Here is a 19,866-nt window from a genome sequence, read left to right on the forward strand (position 1 = left end):
ATTTGTCAAAAGCTTTAGTTATCAATCGATCGAAAAAAGAAAAGGATGACGCCAGCAGGTCTCGACTTGGTACTTACCGTAGAACTTACCGTATTAAAGGCGGAGTAATAGAAAGATTAATGTTTCCTTTTTTTGAACTATCAAATGAGAAAAGGCATTCTAATTGTTCGCCACTGTCAATCCGTCCTTCTGTCTCTCTTAATTGATGCTCTCTATCAGTACGAGCTCATCTCGGAACCGGCGCCAGCAATATTATTGTATTGCAACCGCTCAGGTAGTATGTGATTTACAATGACGATGGTTCCGGAAATGCGAACGAACGCTCACTCCGGCTGTTGAGTGCTTGAAGTTAATCGATTAAAGCGGGGAATTGATGAAGTTTCTGAACGTTCCCAATTTTTTAGATAAATTTGCGTACAATTTTCATTCTTAACTGTTTCTTTTACTGTAACAATATTCAAGAAACTGATTTCATTCACAGATTTATTAAACAATTAAGATATTTTTTAATATAGCTAGGGACCAAGGGAACATGTCCCTTGGTAAAGACGTATCTTCAACAAAATATTGATATATTTATATAATTACAAAGTACATACTTTAAATATGTGAAGAGTAGTTCTTATTGGTTCATATTTTGCGCTGCTAAAATTGTTATACACAAGTTTATTAGGTAGTCATAAATAAAGTGTTGATCCGTCTTCGAAGAAGCAGTTTTCTTTTCCACACGATTCTTGGAACGGTTTGGGGCTGTAACTAAAACTAGAAAACTCTGCAACATAGGATAACAAAAAATCACTAAAACAATGAAAATCGGTTGTACCATCATCATCATTATCATTATCATCATCATCATCATTATTGGATGATTTTCCTGAGACTCGTGCATTTTCATTTTTTTTTTTTTTTTTTCAGTGGTCTTTTTTCCATCTCAGCACGTCCTAGGATTACCCCCACCGCACCCCACACGAGCTACCGAGGGGTTAGATGCTGTCCTGGTCTAAAGGGCCAAACGGGGCTACAAAATTTCGCAATAGTTCTCACATCTTCCACAAAGTTCTTTTTCCGATCTTTCGTTTGGGCGGAAATGGCGGGTGCTGTTAATTTGCGCAAGATGAGAACATTTTGGAAACCAGAAATTTTGCATTTACGAAATGCACCCTGAAATTTTCGGGTAAAAAAGGACAACAGGTAATTTCCGCTCTCCGCGATTATTACGAAAGACGGCAAGGTAATTTGGCGTGTCAGAACGGGACTAGCATAGTCTTATAGTGTGCGGCGAATAAAAATGCGATCGGGTAGAATCGAGTATCCGCATTTCTGCGTTCCCGAACAAAACTGTTTTCTTTCAAGTGAACTGATTCAGTGTAGAATATACGCAAATGCTTTCGGCAGAAAAACATTCAGAAAGAACCACATACCCTGACTACATTCGGCGTTTTTTCTCCGTTGATCGAGAAGTTTAAAATCTTCCTCTGTGGGAGTCCTAAAACAATAAGAAGCCAGATAAGTGAATTGAATTGTATCTTGTTATGTCATTCATATCAGTTTAATTAGCGAAAGTAACGTTCCGAACAAGACACGAGTAGTTTTGCGCGGGAAATTCTTGCGGCTGGAGGCTGTAGGATGAGTTTTTGTGAGCTTTTAGGGCGAGAAGCTACCGAGAAGCGAGCGCGGGACGTGAGAAAACACACATTGGTCCGCAGTTTGACCGCGGTCAAATGGTGAGCATGCGCAATGCCTTCATCCCATAGCCTAGCTCCAGCTGCACGAATTTCCTGCGCAAAACTTCAAAACAGACCATTGTAACAACTCGGTGTCACGAAAAAGTTTAGATTGAACGACAGCAAAATGTAAAATATAAGAAAAGACCGAGAAAGAACTCAATGCTTTAATAAGTTTCTGTAAATCGGTGAGTTTATATTACCAAATCATTTTCGCAATTTACTAAAAAGAAGTTTTCAAGTTTTTGGAGACTGGTTAGTGTTATGTGTTTTTTTTTTTTCTATTTAAATGCGAAACATTCGGAAAACCGATTCACCTATTAAAATGATCTGATCTGACGCATGAGCAGACGTTTGATCGCGGTTGCACTGTACAATCCAGGCCTCACGCAAGTTAGTTCTTTTTAATCAACAGAATTTTAATTGCCGCATGTCAAGCTTACCACTCGTTTTCATATAAGTATTCTTGCTGTCCCGGGCATACGTCAAATCCTTCGCCAATCTTAAGTAAAGAGGGAGGAGATAGACAGAAATTACCAAACACTGAACAAATCAATGAATTTTCCGCTAATAGCTAACTAAACAAAATAAACGCTGTAGAAGTTAAATATTCACCCGGTGCCAAGCGCAAAAAATGCGCCAAGTTATGAACTGGAGATGCAAAGCGCACGTCACGATTAATTAGATCTTGCGAATGATTGGTTAAAAAACAGTAAGTTTGTTCTGATTGGTTAATTAAAGCACAGCTTCTTCAACTAACCAAGCACAAGTCCAAAACTACAATGAAAACAATTTTAGTTACATACTAGTAGTAATCGAAGATTATAGTGCGTCGACTTAGGCCCCTAGGCTTCTAACTGGGTTGCATAAATCATGTTAAGATTACAGGAACCTGTAAGTTAAATTGTTATACTGAATGAATATCAAAAGGTGTCAAAAATGGTTTTAAAAAACATAGACGTTTCTTCAGTGTGGTCATGTCATGCATCTCCGAGGAACTTTTCTTTCACCGTTCATTATAAAAACGTCACAATAGCATCTTGACGTCCCGCGCGCGTTTCGTACCGTTCCTCGTGGTTTCGCTGCGAAAAGTACAAAACGAAAAGTACAAGACAAGGTAAGATCCTTTTCTTTCTGAAATATCCGCCGCATCCTTGGTAGGATGCCCTATAAACACCTGGGACAGGTAGCATAAAACGTTTCTAACGGCTGTTGACAATTGTTCCCAGAAAATAACCTAATGTTTTGCAACTATACTTACAGGTTCCTGTAATCTTAACATGATTTATGCAACCCAGTTAGAAGCCTAGGGGCCTAAGTCGACTCACTATAATCTTCGATTACTACTAGTTAATATCTATTTTGATATCAATCCTATCCGATATACAATCCTATCCGATATACAACCTCTTTTCTCGATTACTCGCGCTTAGGAACATTTACAGCGGTAGGCTGCTGCCGCTGAACATTTACAGCGGTAGGCACTGGGTACGAAACGCGCTGGGCATGATGGACTGTCATATTCATTATGCTATTGTGACGGTGCGATTTTGCACCGACATATTTTCTCGATTTTTTGCGCTAAGAAACACGCGCGCTGGGCATGATGGACAGTATTGGGACGACTCGATTAGGAAACGTCTCCTTCGTCGACGCAATAAGGAATTAATTCGAGAATTACAGATACTGAAAACTGTGGCATACAGCCGTAAGGTTTTGTAAAGAGCAAACCGTTCGTACCGTTATCTGCCACATAAGTTTGACGTCACAGCGTGCTCGCGCCTCCCAGTTCAATCGTTCCTGATGATGCAACAAAAACAGGTTCAAAAAACAACAATAACAAAAAAAAACATTCTCAAAAACAGGTTACTCTACTGGAAATAAACTGGAATAAAAGAAAGCGAGAGAAGACACACCCTCAACTCGAGTCATTCGGCGAGAGCATACTGAACGACAAGGCACAAATTGACAAGTTGCGTTTCTGTGATTCTGTTTGTTACTGACACGCACAAGCTTGCCGACTAAATTGCTATCTCGTCCCGAGCTCGCCCCGAGAACCCGTGCGCCTTTTTAGACCAAAAGGAATGCAGTTTCTCTAAACGAGCTTTTCTGTATTGTATCAGCACTGTAAACTGTGGACAAGCTTGTTACTGCGACTTTCTAACATAAGAACAACTAGTTTGGTCTCTTCATTTCTGTGTTGTTGCCCTAGACAAGAAACTTTGTTCCACATTGTCTCTCTTCACCAAGGTGTATAAATGGGTGCCGGCGACATACTGCTGGGGGTAACCCTGCGATGGACTAGCATCCCATCCAGGGAGGAGTTGTAATAGTCCTAGTTGTTTAATCTTGCGGAATATCGTCTAAGTATCAGGCGATATTCCGCGCGATTTCACAGGATAATTGTTAATGATATTGCACCGTGTAATTGCATGGTACGCAGTAAAATTGCAACCAGCGTACGTGCCCATCCGCAATTTTTCCTGGACTGAAAGGGCACACCTGAGGGGAACGTAGAATTGGGCGCAGTTTTGTACCTTGTTTGCAACTACAGTTTAGCTATGTAAGATTAAGCAGCGTATTAAAGGGATACTCTATATTTTACTCACGAGACTGTTTTTACGGCTTCGTCTTGATTTCTTCCGTCTCTTGTCCTTCTTTGGTTTGGTTTCCTCGTTTGTAATAGTTCCTAGAAGTCTTTCACAAAGTAATACACAACAGAAGAGGACATAAATTTGAAAAATTACGAAAAAAAATACAAACCTCTCCTTACGGACACCTCTTTAATACGGACGTCTCTCTATTACGGACAGTTCACTTGGTCCCTAAGAGACCGAAATCCATATAAAGCCTACTTCTCTAAAACGGACACCTCTATAATGCGCACACATATTCCTGTCCCCTTGGTGTCCGTAATAAAGAAGGTTGGACTTAATTTTTAAGATAAAACTAGTGAGCAGCACGTCTGCGAACTCTTTTACAGTTGTAAAACGATTTATTTTCTCCTACGCGTTTCGTGTGACTAACGCACACTTCGTCAGGGAGTTTTACAATACAACATAAGAGACTAAAATAAATTTTACATTACGTAAAACCGCACCTACGAGAGCGGAGTTACATGTAGGAAACAAGCGAAAAGGTGTGCAAGGGGTGACATATTTTGTGCGTGACATAATTTTGGCGCCCACAGATTTAGCTGAAAACTGTGCATTTTTGGGCCCAAAATTATTTCACGCACAAAATATTACTTTTACTGTGTGAACAGCCCCCAAATTAAAAGCGCTCAGTTGCTGTTTACGAATTGAGAACGAGTGTCTGAATGCGCAGTTGAAGAGTCAATGCATACACGCAAAGATGTTTTGTAATTTTATGAGTTACCCTGCAAGCAGTGGTTCCTTAGTCGCAGGCGCAGAAAGCATCCAAGTAACCTGTTCTCGCTGGGTACTTGGAAGCGTGCACGCCCTTGCATTTTTTTTTAATGAGTATGTCTTTAGTTGTACTGTTCCCGTGGTTTTGAAATAAGCGCTTTAGCTGAAGTAGAACTCAAAAGCATCACTATCGCCTATCATTGTAGCAAGTGTACAATACTTTCTTAAAACGCAATTTTTGGTTTAAAACCCGATGTTTTTTTTTAAGACCATGGGTGTGAATTTTTCACTGGCTTTCGCCGGGAAATTTCTTTTGGGTCAAATACTATGCGAGTCCATGCGATTGGAGACAGTGAAAATAAGAAGTATTGAGAAACTAAAGAAAAACCGCGTACCTTCCACAAGTCTACGTACATCTAATGTTCTTACTGGAGTGTAAGCGCATTGCAAAACGAGAAAAAGTAAAAATATTGTTTCAGCTTACCATAGCATACAACTTGAAGTCAGAGAAAGGTTAGCTACAAAACTCAAGCTTACTTACCGAAAAAATCAGGAATCCTCATTAACAAACAAATCGCCGCAATAAACTGATCATGATGGTGCTCTTCTTTTGCAATTTTTACACACCTTTAGTTCTTTCGTCAGACATCTCCCGAGTTTCTTGTAACGTCCTTAGTGTTTTTAAAACATGGAGCGCAATCTGTGTTACTCAGTTCTGTAAGATTTCAGTTGAAGTGAAGAACGTTTGTTTACGTGCGTCAGCTGTTCGTTTCTCGCTTTCGCCATTTTTTAAGCTTCACGCGTGCATTCGAAGGCTCACCTTCACGAGACGAAAGGGGGCTCTAGCGACGACGACGGTAACGGCAGAGAAAAAGTTACTATTAAAATGAGTTCGCGTTTTTCAAACGTCGTCGTGATTACTGCAACTCAATGTAGGTGAAAATTCCTGGAGTTGAATTCTTGGAGACCGCACCCAGGTTTAGAAAAAGAAAGAAAAATTCGTCGTCGTGTGATTCCGTCCTCCATAAAACGTCCCATCAGGAAACTTCAGGTCGTAGTCGTGCACTGACGGCAAAGAAATGTACCAAAAAGTGTAATGCACGTGTAGAAGTGTTGTTTTTACTTTTATTACACCCATTTTGAAATCAATGGTGATCCTTGCAATCTGATTGGCTCTCAACAGTGCGATTTATTTCCAAATTGCGCCATTTTTTGCTCTAAATCGCATCCTTTCTTTAGCCCATCAAAATGGAAATGAAGTAACAAAAATAGAATATTAATATTGACAATGATACTCTGTGATTTCAAAATAGGTGTAATAAAGTGGTAATTGAACTTTGTGTCGTGCAATTTTGGTCTGAAATCATACTTGTGATTTCAAATCAAACTCGCGCTGCGCGCTCGTTCGATTTTGAAATCACGCGTATGATTTCAGACCAAATTGCACTCCACTCAGTTCAATTACCATTATTAATTTTGATGTATAGCCTTATCTAAATCTGCGTTATTATGTAAAGTTTTCCGTTTTCCGTTTTTAATAAAGTGTTGTTGTTGTTGTTAATAATAATAATAATAATAATAATAATAATAATAATAATAATAATAATAATAATAATAATAATAATAATAATAATAATAATAATATTTGTCCAGGGAGCCCACTCGCCTTGGCGGTTTTCAGTGGGGCCCTGCAAACTAAAAATGAAATAAAAAATAAAATTACCTAAAAATTATTTCACAAGATCAAACGAAGTTGTTGTTGTAGCAGTTTGTAATTTACTGTAATTTTTTTTGTCTTGTCCCGCCTCGACTAGCTTTGTGGCTTTTTGCGGGACAAGCCCTTTATAAAATCTGAATCTGTAAATAAATTGTTGTTGTTTGGTTGTTAAGCCTATTGCGTTTTTCACGTTCTCATTACCGTCGCCGCCGTCGTTGCTAAAGCTCCCTAAACTTAAGGGTTGGCGAACCTGGATATCATTTGTTCCCCGTCACTAAACGTTCTGCATTCCGAAAACACTAATGCACTACGAAGAAATCAGGAAATCAATCATCTGGCCATGCGACAAATAAGCGCGAACTCGATATTTGCGATTTCAATAACTACAGCGCTTTCGAAAGCCTCCGTTTTTGCTGTCCTCACCTTTAAACCTATAGCTAGGGCTGCCTTTTCAAATGTTTTCAAAATATTTTCGAATGTATTCGTCTTTTGATTTATAATTTCATAACGCAGACAGGATCAGCGATTTCCACCGTTCTAGTGTGAACGCAACGTCAAAACGCGTCAAATTTGTATCTTTACTCAGGAGCTGGGCTTAAGCTTCGTGAATCCCCTGCAGCCTTCCTACACAGAGCTTAATGGATCTGGCTCCAGGTTTCAATTGCGTTACAATAACTGATGGAATGCAGCAACTCAGTTAAGCTTCTCATTCCATATCTACCAGTTGTATTGCTTTCAGGGTTACGCTCATTGCTTTTGTACTGAGTTCTTTTTGGTAACGCGTACATCGAAACTGGCGTATGTATATAGCTGTTTCGACAAAGGTTGTCCAAAAAAAAAGCGTAAAAGCCTACGCGACAATGCCGAAAGTCTATGAAATACCCAATAAATTTCAATAAAAGCTCAGAATCCATAATGCCTCGACCGTCCAGCGAAGACTTGAGATGGCGGGCAATATCGATTCTGAGCTTTTATTGAAATTCATTGGGTATTTCCCAGACTACAATTCGGGTTTTTCGCTTACGCTTCTTTGCCGAAACAGCTGTATATGTACCCGCCTCGGCCGCCTACACAAAGGCTGACCAAGGAACCTCTCAGGAGTCCCAATGGGAGCGAGGTAACTGTGATGCTGCGTCCCCGGGGGAGGGGGGTTGGGAACGGATCTTTGGTTTTATTAACAAAGTTGTTAAGGTAATTTGGCCGCCGTAGAGGTTTGCTCTAAGCGCTAACGCTCGAAACGTCATCTCTCTTATCTCTTAATTCTGGTTGCCAAATTTCTTCAGTTATCAACCCTGCTAATGAAACCAAAAATTTGAAAACACCAGAGCCGAGATGAAATTGTTCGAAGCACGACCAAGGTTAACTACCATGGGCTTTCTTCACAGCCAATCCACCATTAGGGCTCCAGTGCTTCAGACAGAAAAAAAAAATCGAGCCTCTGAGCTTCGTGGCTTTACTCCAGGGTTCGTACCTCGTGCTTCAGTACAAAAATTTCAGGGATCCAAGGTACAATCCACCCTACGGAAAAGGTGACCGGCAGTACACTTTACCACAACACCTCGCGAACCTAACGCAGCCATTAGCCACAATAGAAGGCCACAATTCTTCCCCGTACTAGCAACAGTTGAAGTTTTTTTGAACTTTTCTGTGCTTTTTATTTTTATTTTCATACGCTAAGAATTATAGATAAATGTACCAGCCACCACGGTGGATTGGCGGGGGAATTAACGAAAATGTAGAAAATGAAACAAATTAGATGTCAACTCAAAAGGGCAATAAAAGATAAAAAGAAGCATACAATAACAGGCAGTTCATAACAGTTTATTAATCCTCAATCACATATCCTACAATAAGCTCAAGTACAAAAAGTGCAAGTATGAGACTCCATACAAATCCTCAGAAACGCAATCAAAATGGTGCTAAGGATCCGTCAAAACCTTTTCCTTTTTCGTTTGGAGACGCAAAAGCTTTTTTTCCTTTTTTGCCTGCCGTCCACACGTATCCGATGGAAACGATCACTTTTCGAAAAAATGGCGGTTGAATTCACCGTCGTGTCGTCGAAAAGTTCTTCAGGAAAACGCGACAAAAACGGCGTTTTCAAAAATTTTCACTCTGGAGAGCGTTTTTAAAAAGTTGCGTTTTCAACGGATACGTGTGGACGGGACGCCAAGAAGTAAAGAAAGATTGGCGTTTTCAAATGAAAACGGATACGTTTGTCCTTATACCAACTCTTCTGCTTCCGTGAATTCCTAGGTCTTACCAGTGCCTAGTAATACACGTTTTACGCTGAAATAGATATCTACAGAACGACGATTTTCAATTGCATCGTCAGTCCTGGCACACAGTCCATCAAAATAGTCGTGTTTCCCTTGACAGTCTGAACCGAGCCGATAATGACTCTGGAGGCCGTTGCTACGTTTACATAGCTTTTACATTTTGGGACTAGAAAATATAGATAGGACTCATTTGTGGATTAAAGACCGGCATTTCGCCAGACTGACAGCATCCCAGCTTTGCGTTGGCATTCCAAGTCTAGTTGCAACTTTATTCTTTTAAGAAAAATGTTATGTTTTACGCATGGTAAATAAATGACAGTTGATTTTTTTTTCAGTGGGTGACACAAACATACAAAGAAAAAGAAAATCAGACATTCACTGAAAAACTACAACTATCAGTCATTCTTTTACTCTAGTTTTTATGCCACCAGTCAATAGGCCTTATCACGGTTTTCGACGCCATTTTGACGGGTAGGCAAACAGGCTTGAGATAACAGTGTTTGTATGGAAATCCGATGTCAAAGAATTTTCATAAAATATCGCTTCTGAAAAATTCATGAATTCGAAACTTTTGGCACTAGGAAAAGGATTTTAAGAAAAAAAATTTGAGGGATGTAGCTGTGACAGAAAGCGTCCAGTCGTGTTTTGAACTTTCTGTACATTTCCCTGTGTTCTTTCCGCGAACTATTTTCAGCAGCAGTTCACGGCTGGTTCGCTATACAGACAAATGTATGGAAAGTTCCAAACACGACCGGGACGCTATGGGTCACAACTACATCCCTCCAATTTTGTTCTTAAAATCCTTTTTCGAGTGCCAAAAGTTTCCAATTCATGAATTTTTCAGAAGCGATGTTTTATGAAAATTATTTGACATCGGATTTCCATACAAACACCGTTAGTTCAAGCCTGTTTGCCTACCCGTCACAATTGCGTCGAAAACCGTGATAAGGCCTATTCAGGACTGCAAACCATCCAGCCAGGGCCAGCGCAGAGAAGCACTTTGCCAGAATACCTCACCAACCGGACAGAGCGAGTTGGAGGAGCAATGCCATCCCAGAGCACATTGATGTAAACAGTATACCCTATCACAAATCGCGATAATAGTCACGCCTTCCGCGGGTAGTGGACCTAGAACCGAAACACGTCACGTTCCAGAACCTCGCTTCCCGCCCGAATTTTTGAGTTTTAGAGGAGCGGATGGCCGTGTGCATGTACACATGCTACATTGACCTTTCACTGGCGGCCGTTCACTTTTGCGAGGGCGAGCGAGCATTCTTCCTTTCTCTTGAACATTCCATGTAGAGATAAATGCGGGACTGTTTGCAGCCTAAGGCTCCTGAACTACGAGAAATGGTCTTCATGTAATCTTTGGTCAATTACGAGTTAAATACTGACATAACTCATTTTTTTGGACACTAAAATTAGCAAGTATTGCTGGGAAAGGGAAACCACAAATGCTACATGCAACTCCCTTCTTTAGCAGAATAGTAGTCGGTGACCACAAAAAGATAATTCCGACGTTTGTGAATTACCAAGACAGAAAATGTTTCCGGCTTCGGTTTCTACAGCATTCTACTCCCCCACATCTTAGGTACGTATCTTGCCAACGATCCAGGGGATAAGGGGTTCCGGATTCTCGCCATTTGAGCAAAGAAAACTTTTTTTTCCAAAACTGAAAAAATTCATCCCGGGCCTAAAATCCACTACTGATTTCATAAAAGTGGCCTGAGATAAACAATGAGGGGAGAGGAGAAAAGTCAAGGGTAATTTGTTTAGGGGGCGATTTTACCAAGAACTGAAAAATGCGAGGCCATAAAAACGCGGGGAAGGGGGTTGTTAGCAAGGTGGAAGGGGGACGCTTAATAGAGCTTTTACGGTAAATCAACGCACCTCCAAAATTTTCTTACCTTGCCTGCAAAAACCTTTCTTCATTTGTTATGGACCAGATCTCGTGTCTCGCTAGAATTTCACTACTAGTTTGCGAATGACCCCCGGTTAACTCCGAGCGCGCAAGCTAAATTCCTTTCTTCACTCGTCTTGTTTGCAAGTGATTTTTACTTCCTTTGGCTGGTTTCTTCGTAACTTGGCATTAACGACATTTTCTCGCATTCAAACCCTCAATTTCATGCCAAGACTTCAATTCTCCGAGCTAACTTTGAAATTGTTCGTTCTCTTCTTTCTTTGCTTCAAATCAATCGCCATTTTGTTTTCCGTCCGAATCGGACCGATTTCTTATCTTCAAATTTTCTTCGTTCTTGCCGGCAGTACTCGCGAAATTCTAAAAACCTTGCCGAGAATTAACTTTGAATTCTTCATTCTTCAAAACTTCACGTTTTCTTCGAATCTTCACTTCCCTTTTTTTCCGAATCTTCCCTTCGTTTCTCACTTCACAAATTCTTCACATCAACTTCAATTTCTCTTCTTTCTTGCGCTACTTGCAAATTTCTTAAAGGCTTCTTCGAAACAATCGCGAATCTTCCCCTCGTTTCTAACTTCGCAAATTCTTCATTTCAATCTTCAATTTCTCTTCTTTCTTGTTTTACTTGGCAAATTTCGCGACCAAACGTTGTTCTTCGGCCCGCTTTCTTTCAAATCTTCTCGTTTCAAGCTTGTTTCTGCCCTGCGGCAAAACAAAGTTAAGTTAAAATCGACAGGCACGCCAAACGTTGTACTTTATTCCATTACAAATTTTAAAAACAATTAAAAACACTTGTTAATAGTGACTAACCCAAGCAAGAAAGCTACCTTCTAACGGAGTTTGGGTCGAACCTTCCAAATACTTACAACAAAGAGCAAGACTGAACTCAACTGTCCGCTAAGCTAACCACACACTAGGCGATCGATTTTATACGCTTGCCACAGCCACTTGTGGAAATCACCAGATGTGACCGCTACTGCGACGGCCATTTTGGTCACTGCCGACGAGCAATCTAAATCGATGAAAATTCGCCGGCAACTTCGCAAAAATCGCTTGTGATCGGCTGGTTTGCCGGCTCCTAAGCGAAATTCTCCGCGGCCAGCGGATAAAAATCACCTTGTGCGATGCTGGGTTACAAGTAATATTTTACGAGATGCTCAACAGGTCCTCCAATATAGGATAACGACTTCGTAACACATTTTGGGGGAAACTCAGTGAGCTACTTTGAGTTAACATCATCCTTACCGGCTAACATATTAGTGAGTTAAAAGGTCTGTTAAGAGAACTTTTTCCTAGACGATCACGTCACTATTGTCGTCGCTGCCTTTCGTTTTACTTCAACGCGAAAATCTGACATGAAACTTTGGCCGGGTGCAAGTTACACTTCGACTAAACAGAAGACAAACACAGATAAAACTTTAACGTTGTGGAGCTTGCAAATACAATGAAAGTTTGCCTTCTATAGTTTAGAATTAGAAAAATCACAAAGCCTGTTTCTGGCGTTCAAACTGTGAATTAAACGCGAGGTCAGGAATACTGAAAATTACGAGGGAGTAGAGAAGACTTCTTTCCCACGTCAAGCAATTTTTGCGTACACAGCAACTTTTCTTTGCTAAACACAATCTGAAAGCCAGAAACGTGCTTCAAGTCACATTCAACAGGGCTTTGATAACTGATAAGTGCTGTGCTGAAGGCCATTAGTACTATGTGTGGCTATCCTGCAAAGCAGCCTTATTTCATGAACCAGCAAGAGACCGTCAAAAGGGTTATTTTCCCTTGCCATCGCGGAGTAGGAAAAATGAACAGTCGGGGGCGAGTAACATGGCGTCCGAAGAACCAAAAAAAAAAAAAAAACCACTAAAGGCTAACTGCGTGATTGGAAGAACTTATCCTTATGCAATGAAGACTTCTATGAAGAGGTTTTCTTACTTCACATAAAAGTCTTTCCAGACTGCATGATCGTGTGACACGGCAAAACAATTATACTGAACACTAAATGTAACGCTGTTCACATGTTTATCTTCTCTGGTTTTGATCCTTGTTCACGTTACTGATAAATCAGTCTAAACAAACTGACATTCCTACTTAAAATCAAAAGGGTGACACAAGCATTCTAAAAACATTTCCCTTGCCAGAGAATATTGGATATAGCACCATCTAACTATATTACACCTGTTGTGTCTAGTTCTCTAGTGACTGAGATACAAGTTGTGTTTAATCTGCCACACATCTCACTGGCATCAGTAACGGCCTGAAAAGGATGAAAGAAAACAAGTCTATAACGGAAAAACGAACAAACAACCAAACAAATACCTTGCAGGGGGAGTGTCCAGTGTCCAATGTATCAAGGAAAGTTGCATTAAGGTTAAGTATCAAGGCAAGTTGTGTTACAGGTTTAAGCCCCCCCGCCCACCCCTCGAGAACTGCCAACACTTTGTGACATGAACTTACAACTAGAAGTACATGTAATGGTGTTTTCTTCTTGAGAAAGAAGAAATGTCAAATCTCATTGAAACAAACAAAAAACTTGAGTAACTGGCACTGAACATTTTGTACTTCTTATATTCAATCAATTCTTGCCCATTTCATTGCCTGCCCATACAAACTTTTTACATAAAATGTAAATTCTTCCATAACTTTCTGTCACAGCAGCTGTAATTTAGTCTGGAGAGACAATTACTAACATCAGTGCAATAAATAACTATGTTAACTTACGTGGTGAGTAGGATCTGGAACGAGAGCGATAACTGTACCCGCTGCCATAGTAGTCGCGGTGATGATCCTTGGAATAGTACTCCTTATCACGGGTATAATCATCATAGTGACCTTTGCGATAGTTTCTATGCCTGAAAATCAGAGTAATTCAAAAATGTGAAAATGGAATATGAGGGACACTACTTCTACTGTTTTGTAACTTAACAAATTTGCTGAAGCACAGTTAGAAAGTCAGTTGAGGAACAGGTTTAAAACCCTGCAAACTGTGATCATAAAAAAATAGCATGCTGTATTTATAAAAATTATATCTAAAGTGCCACATGCAGACACATTATTCATTATTGTAGAATCTTGCTTGATTTTTCTAGAAAAGTAACAAGCTATTCCTCACTTATTTAGCACTTTGCTTGAAAACTAAATACACAACTGTGTTTCTCAGATTTGCTACTGGTAAAACAGTGAATTTAAGTAAAACTGTTGTCGCCTCGCTGAATCTGCCACTTTGAGAATCCGGGAGAGACTTAAACATACTGATACAGGAATTTTTTTTAGTTTGGGGGCTATTGCTCCATGGTAAAACAAAAAACAAGATAGGAGAGAATAAAAACATTAGGAGCGGTTTGTATGAATAATTATTTAACAAACAGCCCAACATGCAAAAATCTTGATCTGAGATTATATGTTTTAAGCCTTATAGTATCATATCTCCAAGAGATAACACACATTATGTAGAATCACTCCTTGTAATCAGTTATTGCCAGTTACAAAGTTACAACATAATTCTAGACACAAAAACATACTGCGTAGCTTTGCCCATATAGACACCAGGGGTTGGTGTGTGTGCTCGTTTGGTGATGGAGTAATCAACTCGTATACGCCGGCCATCAATTTCTAAGCCATTGGTGCTTGATTTGGCCTGAAGATTAAGAAAATGAAATTATTTACATTGAAATTCACTATCCACAATACCGACAGTTATGTGTAGTCATAATTTTCTTGTTTTGTTTTGACCTCTTTGGTCATAGTGGGAATACACTGATGAGTAGCACAATCACCATGCCCATTTGGGGGTGGTAGGAAAACTTTCATTGATTTATTCTATCAAACACCTCCAATAAAGCTAGATTTTTGCATAAAGCTGTGGTTGACATTGTTAATTACCATAAAAGTGTAAAAACTGTAAACTACATTTTTATTTTTGAAAAAATAACGGGAAAAGATGAGAAAATGAGCAAATTTTGACTGTAACGCGTAACACAATCTTCGCGGTAAAAATTTTCAAAAACATTTTTCATAAAAAAGGAAGCTTGTATGGCCAAACGGATTATACCTAGTGATAACACACAATAAACAATACGTTTGAGCAAAATTTCAACATTTCAAGTTTATTAAAACACATTTAAAGGATTCATCTTTCTGGAGTATCCTTCCTGTAACGCTGCGTCGAAGAATTTAGAGGTTCACTCTGTTGTTGTCCGTAGTAGAGCTCAAGTTGATATCTGAGGGAATAAAAACATATCAACTAAATGCTCATACTTAATGTTTTAACATAGGGAAAAATCAGTCAAAGGCATCCACTATAAGCGGAGAAATGATAGCTCAAAGAAGTCGCTACGGTTTATTGAAACGCAATTACGCAATAATATTTTTTGAGAACTCACCTTTTCATTCACCGCCGTAATCCAAACAAGGTACAATTGGGTTATGAAACCAAGCAGATCTGAATGCTCACAAGTTCCCCTTGTTATTTCCATACTCTCGTCCTCATAGCTTTTAAAACGGCCAAAATATTACCTTTTCATTGAGTCGCTACGTTTTTCGCGATGTTGACCCCATATTGAAAGCGGAGTACAGCCATTAACCCCGCTAAGAGCGTTTGGAAATCTGTCGTTTACTTCGCAAAGACGCCATGCTTTCGTGTCGAAGAAAAAGCTTAGTAACCTCTCCTGATATGAATGTTACAGGGGAGGCCTGAGACATTTTTCAGGGAAATTAATTTTTCCGGATATTGAGCAATCTTCATGTTGTAAAGAGGAGTAGAAAGACAGTGTTTAGAGCGCCAGTAGATCTGAATGAGGAGAAATTAGCCTCTATGTAGTCCAAAAGATCTGTTTAGAGGTCAAAACATTTCATTTTTACTTTTTACTTGCACCAGTGAACACAAAATTGATAATTTGTGGGAAAGACCATGCCCGCAAGGGCTCATGGGTAAATTAAAAATTCAGTTAAACAAGACAAAAATGTAATATTTTCCTAAAAATCAGCAAGATTTGTAAGTATGAGTTTCAAATAAACCAAAAGAAGTGATTATACCCCAAAATAAAAAAAATCATTATTTTCCGGCATGTTACAGAAATGGGTACGGTGATTGTGCTACTCATCACTGGAAAGCAGAGCTACTTTGATACTAATTACAACAAAAGCTAATCCTGGATTAACGTAAACTTTGATAAAATTATGAGTTTTAATTACTAATCAATAAAGATTCTTCAAAGAGATTTTTGTTCCTCAATTTTAACTTTGACTTTTCTTTATAATTAAATTCAAATTAGCTTATCAAAAGCATTTTGTCAAGAAGCTTTCCAACAACCAAGCCCAGGGCCCAGTTGTTGAAAACGCGATTAAGCTAATCCTGGATTAACGCAAACTATGACTCGAGTTCAATTGCTTATCAATAAAGATTCTTCCAAAAGATTTCTGGCCCTTAGTTTTCACTTCAACTTTTCTTTACCTTTAGCTCGAAATTAACCTTTAAAACCATTTTTTAATGAGCGAGATGGAAACCTCGATTAACTTCTAATAGTGGATTAGCGTTAATCGGCCTTCGAACAACCCGGCCCGGATGTTTAAACATATCCTTCAAACTAGTGCAGTACAAAATATATGGAGAATGTAGACTCCTGGGGAGATTATGCATGTTACGATTGAAATTGAAAGGTTCTAATCACTTCAACTAACCTCTCTGGCATCTTCAGTTGATTCATAATAGACAAATCCAAATCCTCTGGATCGGCCACTCTGCATGATTCAATAACACAAAATAATGATTTATATGTAATAATATAAAATTTTGCAATGCCTTATGCACACTGCACTAATCAATTTTAAGGCCAAAACTACGTATAACGTAGAGTTCTTTACACGTCCCTTGTAAGAGACCATTCAAAAAGTTTGTTTTCCACTGACAATGCACTGATTGGTAAGCGAGTGTGCAGTATTACTGTATAGTAGTAATACATTAACACATTTTAGGGCAGTTGTTGCGCTGTGCACTTATCAGACATTGTAATCATCTGAATAACAGATTAGAACGTTCAATATCTTTGGATGCATGACCTGTACATTCACAAACCTCTTCTGTGATATGCAATAACTATTTAATAAGAAAGCTTTGTGCCAAAAGCTCTTGAAAGCAACCAGCCTCTGCTATTTCAGTCCAGAGTTGCTGTCATAAGCAACCAGCTCTAGTTAAAACCATCTTTTTGAATTCGCAAGGTGATCACTTTTTTTGAATTCTCTAAGTATCATTTACAAGAACTTTGCGAAACTATGGAGTTCCTAAAACAACAGTGTTATTGGCTAATTTTCGACTTCCACTTTCACCACCATCACCCACATTATCATCATGTGAATGTTACATGTATCTTACCTGACGGTCATAGACTATCTGGATTGAATCAACACTGCCATACTTCTCAAAGTACTGTCGTAAATCTCTTTCTGTCGTGTACAAGCTTAATCCAAAAATGCCCAGACAATTGCTTGATTCAGGGTTGTCCTACCAAGATAACAACAATAACAATAGTAATAACTATGATGATAAATAATGACAATGCCAATAGACATTGGTTTAAATTATAGCACCTGCAAGACCACTACTAAAGCAGGACATTGGACGTACCCGACTTCCAACATGACGTTTTCTGGAGGAAAGAGGAGAAGTACTCCGGGATCTGACAAAAAAAAAAAGCATTACTTTTTTCATAACACAAGAATTGGAAATGGCAGCTGCTTGATAAAACTTATTGTATCACTTGTGGTGAAGGGGAAATAAATTCTGAAAATGTGAATTCAAGCAGGGCAGTAATCTTGCAAACGTTGCAATGGTTTTCAGTTTCCATCTGCTGTAATAAAAATCTGTGATGTAATGATTTCTGCAGGAAAATAAAAGGCAAAGCATTTTACATGTACATGCAAGTCAAACCATAACTTGTAAGCTGCATCTTTTTTGACAACATGCAATCTGCAACTGCATTTTCACATAATTTTACTCATCATTTCAAGACCAGGGGCTGGTTTTTCTCTCTGCGTGTTCATTTCACCACACAAGTCTCATCCATAATTTCAAGGAGGGGGAGGGGGAGTAGCAATGGTCTTTACCAATCCATATCCATGTATCATCATTTTTTTAACTTTCTTTAAAATCTTCATAAGAAACCTACCAATATGCCACATAAGCCATGTTATACAGGCGTGGAAATATCTGTCATAAATACTTCCTTTCAGTTACACAATATAGAATACTAAACAGACAAGAAATACCTTTTGTGTCTGTAGTAATATGGACTAGCAGATCGAGATCTAGATCTTCGCCTTTTCTTTGATCGTGACTGTGAATGAGACCTACTACGAGATCGGGAGCGGCGTCTGCGTGAACGGCTTCGTGAACGCGATCTAGATTTTGAGCCTGATCGTGAGCGAGATCTGGATCTGGAGTATGAGCGGGATCTTGAACGAGATCTGGAACGTGATCTGGAGCGGGACCTTGAGCGAGATCTTGAACCCGATGACCTTGACGCTGCACCATTGTAGCCATCACCTTGGTCTTCTTCGTCTCTTTCGCTGGCTTCCTGTGTAATAAGCATCAGAAACCAGGGATAACATCCATACATTCACAATCATAGTTTGTCCCAAGCTGCAACTTACGGCACTGTTACACAAGGCAATTTTTGTTGCTCCTTGTCTTGAAATTTTGTTGCAACACAAATTGCAAGAATTGTTGCCTAGTGTAACATGCCGTTACATGAACATGTCTCACAATGCTTTTGTTGCTACAATCGTTGAGAGAAGAAGTCAGTTCTACTTCCTGCAACAGTGACTGTAAAAAATTGTTAAATGATCCCTACAATTTGTGTTACATTGCGAGACAAGTTGCAAGAAAAACTACCTAGTACACGTGTAAGAGAACCTTTATGAAGGCTATGCCAGAAATCTTAGACACAGATTTCAAAAGCATTTGGTATACTACCATATGATAGCAGTCTTTGAAAAACATGTTTGGTTTATCAACAGAGTTGATAACTAAAGGTAACTTGGCCACCGTAAAGAGATTCGAGTGCTAACGTTTCGAGCGTTAGCCCTTCGTCATAGCGAATCAACGGGTGTCAAGGGCTGACAAGTTTAATTTGAGGGCACTTGCAAAATAATAAGTTATTTATATAGCTAGCGCACTTGTATCTGGCCACATTTATTAACAGATAACACGGCAGTGTGACGTTTTAGTGGTTCGCTTTCAAGCTCAAAACACAATGAATGTCTTGTAAGCTTTTACGCTTGTTTGGAGCAACTTTGACAAACCATAAACGCCTTTATATTTATCGTGGCCAAATTACTTTATCAACTCTGATGATAAAAACGCCTTAAGTCTGACGGTCATAGAAATATGCAGGCAAATAAACCACAGAAGAAGATTAGTTCGTTTTGAAATGTATAAACCACCCATCCCAAGCTACAGGTTAGGTTACAACTTCATTCAATGCTCACTGGAAACTGTTGAGCTGCACGTAAATACGCAAGGCGTCAGCATGAATTTGTTCAAGTTGTGTACACACTGACGTATGCTATAAGCCAAAAACCCTCGTTACCTTTTCTTCAGAAGGATCTCTATCTTCAGGGTCACTCATTTTGGTTGTAAAACAGCTAAAGACACACACAAAGAAGCCGATTTCGTTTAGCGGATGCACTCAGAGCAGATGGCGCATGGCGGGCAAAGAAGAATAACTATACCGGCATTCACTGCGAAAGAACCTCCGAAGATTGCCGAAGTATCGACGAACGGCACACGACAATTTAAGCTCATTCTGCAACCATATAAAGTTCCCCCCAGCATTCAAATTTACAAGAAAAATGATATTTCTATCTTTACTCT

The 19,866-nt window shown here is 39.3% G+C and overlaps 2 protein-coding genes across 3 annotated transcripts; both read right to left on the reverse strand.

The window, feature by feature from the left end:
- Positions 1-469: 469 nt before the first annotated feature.
- Positions 470-5,836, reverse strand: LOC146474267 (uncharacterized). The gene is made up of 6 exons (XM_085117283.1): positions 5,720-5,836; positions 4,334-4,413; positions 3,465-3,524; positions 2,168-2,226; positions 1,422-1,486; positions 470-772 (listed from the first exon to the last, which is right to left on the reverse strand). Exons 1-6 carry the CDS (start codon positions 5,739-5,741, stop codon positions 678-680), a joined length of 381 nt encoding a protein of 126 aa, XP_084973409.1. The 5' UTR covers positions 5,742-5,836; the 3' UTR covers positions 470-677.
- A 2,778-nt stretch (positions 5,837-8,614) lies between these two features.
- LOC146474268 (transformer-2 protein homolog beta-like) lies at positions 8,615-19,725 on the reverse strand. Of its 2 annotated transcripts, XR_014866250.1 has the most exons (9): positions 19,583-19,725; positions 18,261-18,568; positions 17,620-17,671; positions 17,368-17,496; positions 16,677-16,736; positions 14,519-14,634; positions 13,719-13,849; positions 13,176-13,254; positions 8,615-11,705 (listed from the first exon to the last, which is right to left on the reverse strand). XR_014866250.1 is itself a non-coding variant. In XM_085117574.1 (8 exons), exons 1-8 carry the CDS (start codon positions 19,619-19,621, stop codon positions 13,244-13,246), a joined length of 846 nt encoding a protein of 281 aa, XP_084973700.1. In that variant the 5' UTR covers positions 19,622-19,725; the 3' UTR covers positions 11,741-13,243. The 2 variants fall into 2 exon arrangements, 1 of the variants encoding a protein (XP_084973700.1); XM_085117574.1 differs by lacking the exon at positions 8,615-11,705 and having other exon boundaries at positions 11,741-13,254.
- Positions 19,726-19,866: the final 141 nt, after the last annotated feature.

Source organism: Pavona decussata, unplaced genomic scaffold, assembly GCF_977016875.1.
Source record: "Pavona decussata unplaced genomic scaffold, jaPavDecu1.1 SCAFFOLD_91, whole genome shotgun sequence".
In the NCBI taxonomy this organism is placed as follows: Eukaryota; Metazoa; Cnidaria; class Anthozoa; order Scleractinia; family Agariciidae; genus Pavona; species Pavona decussata.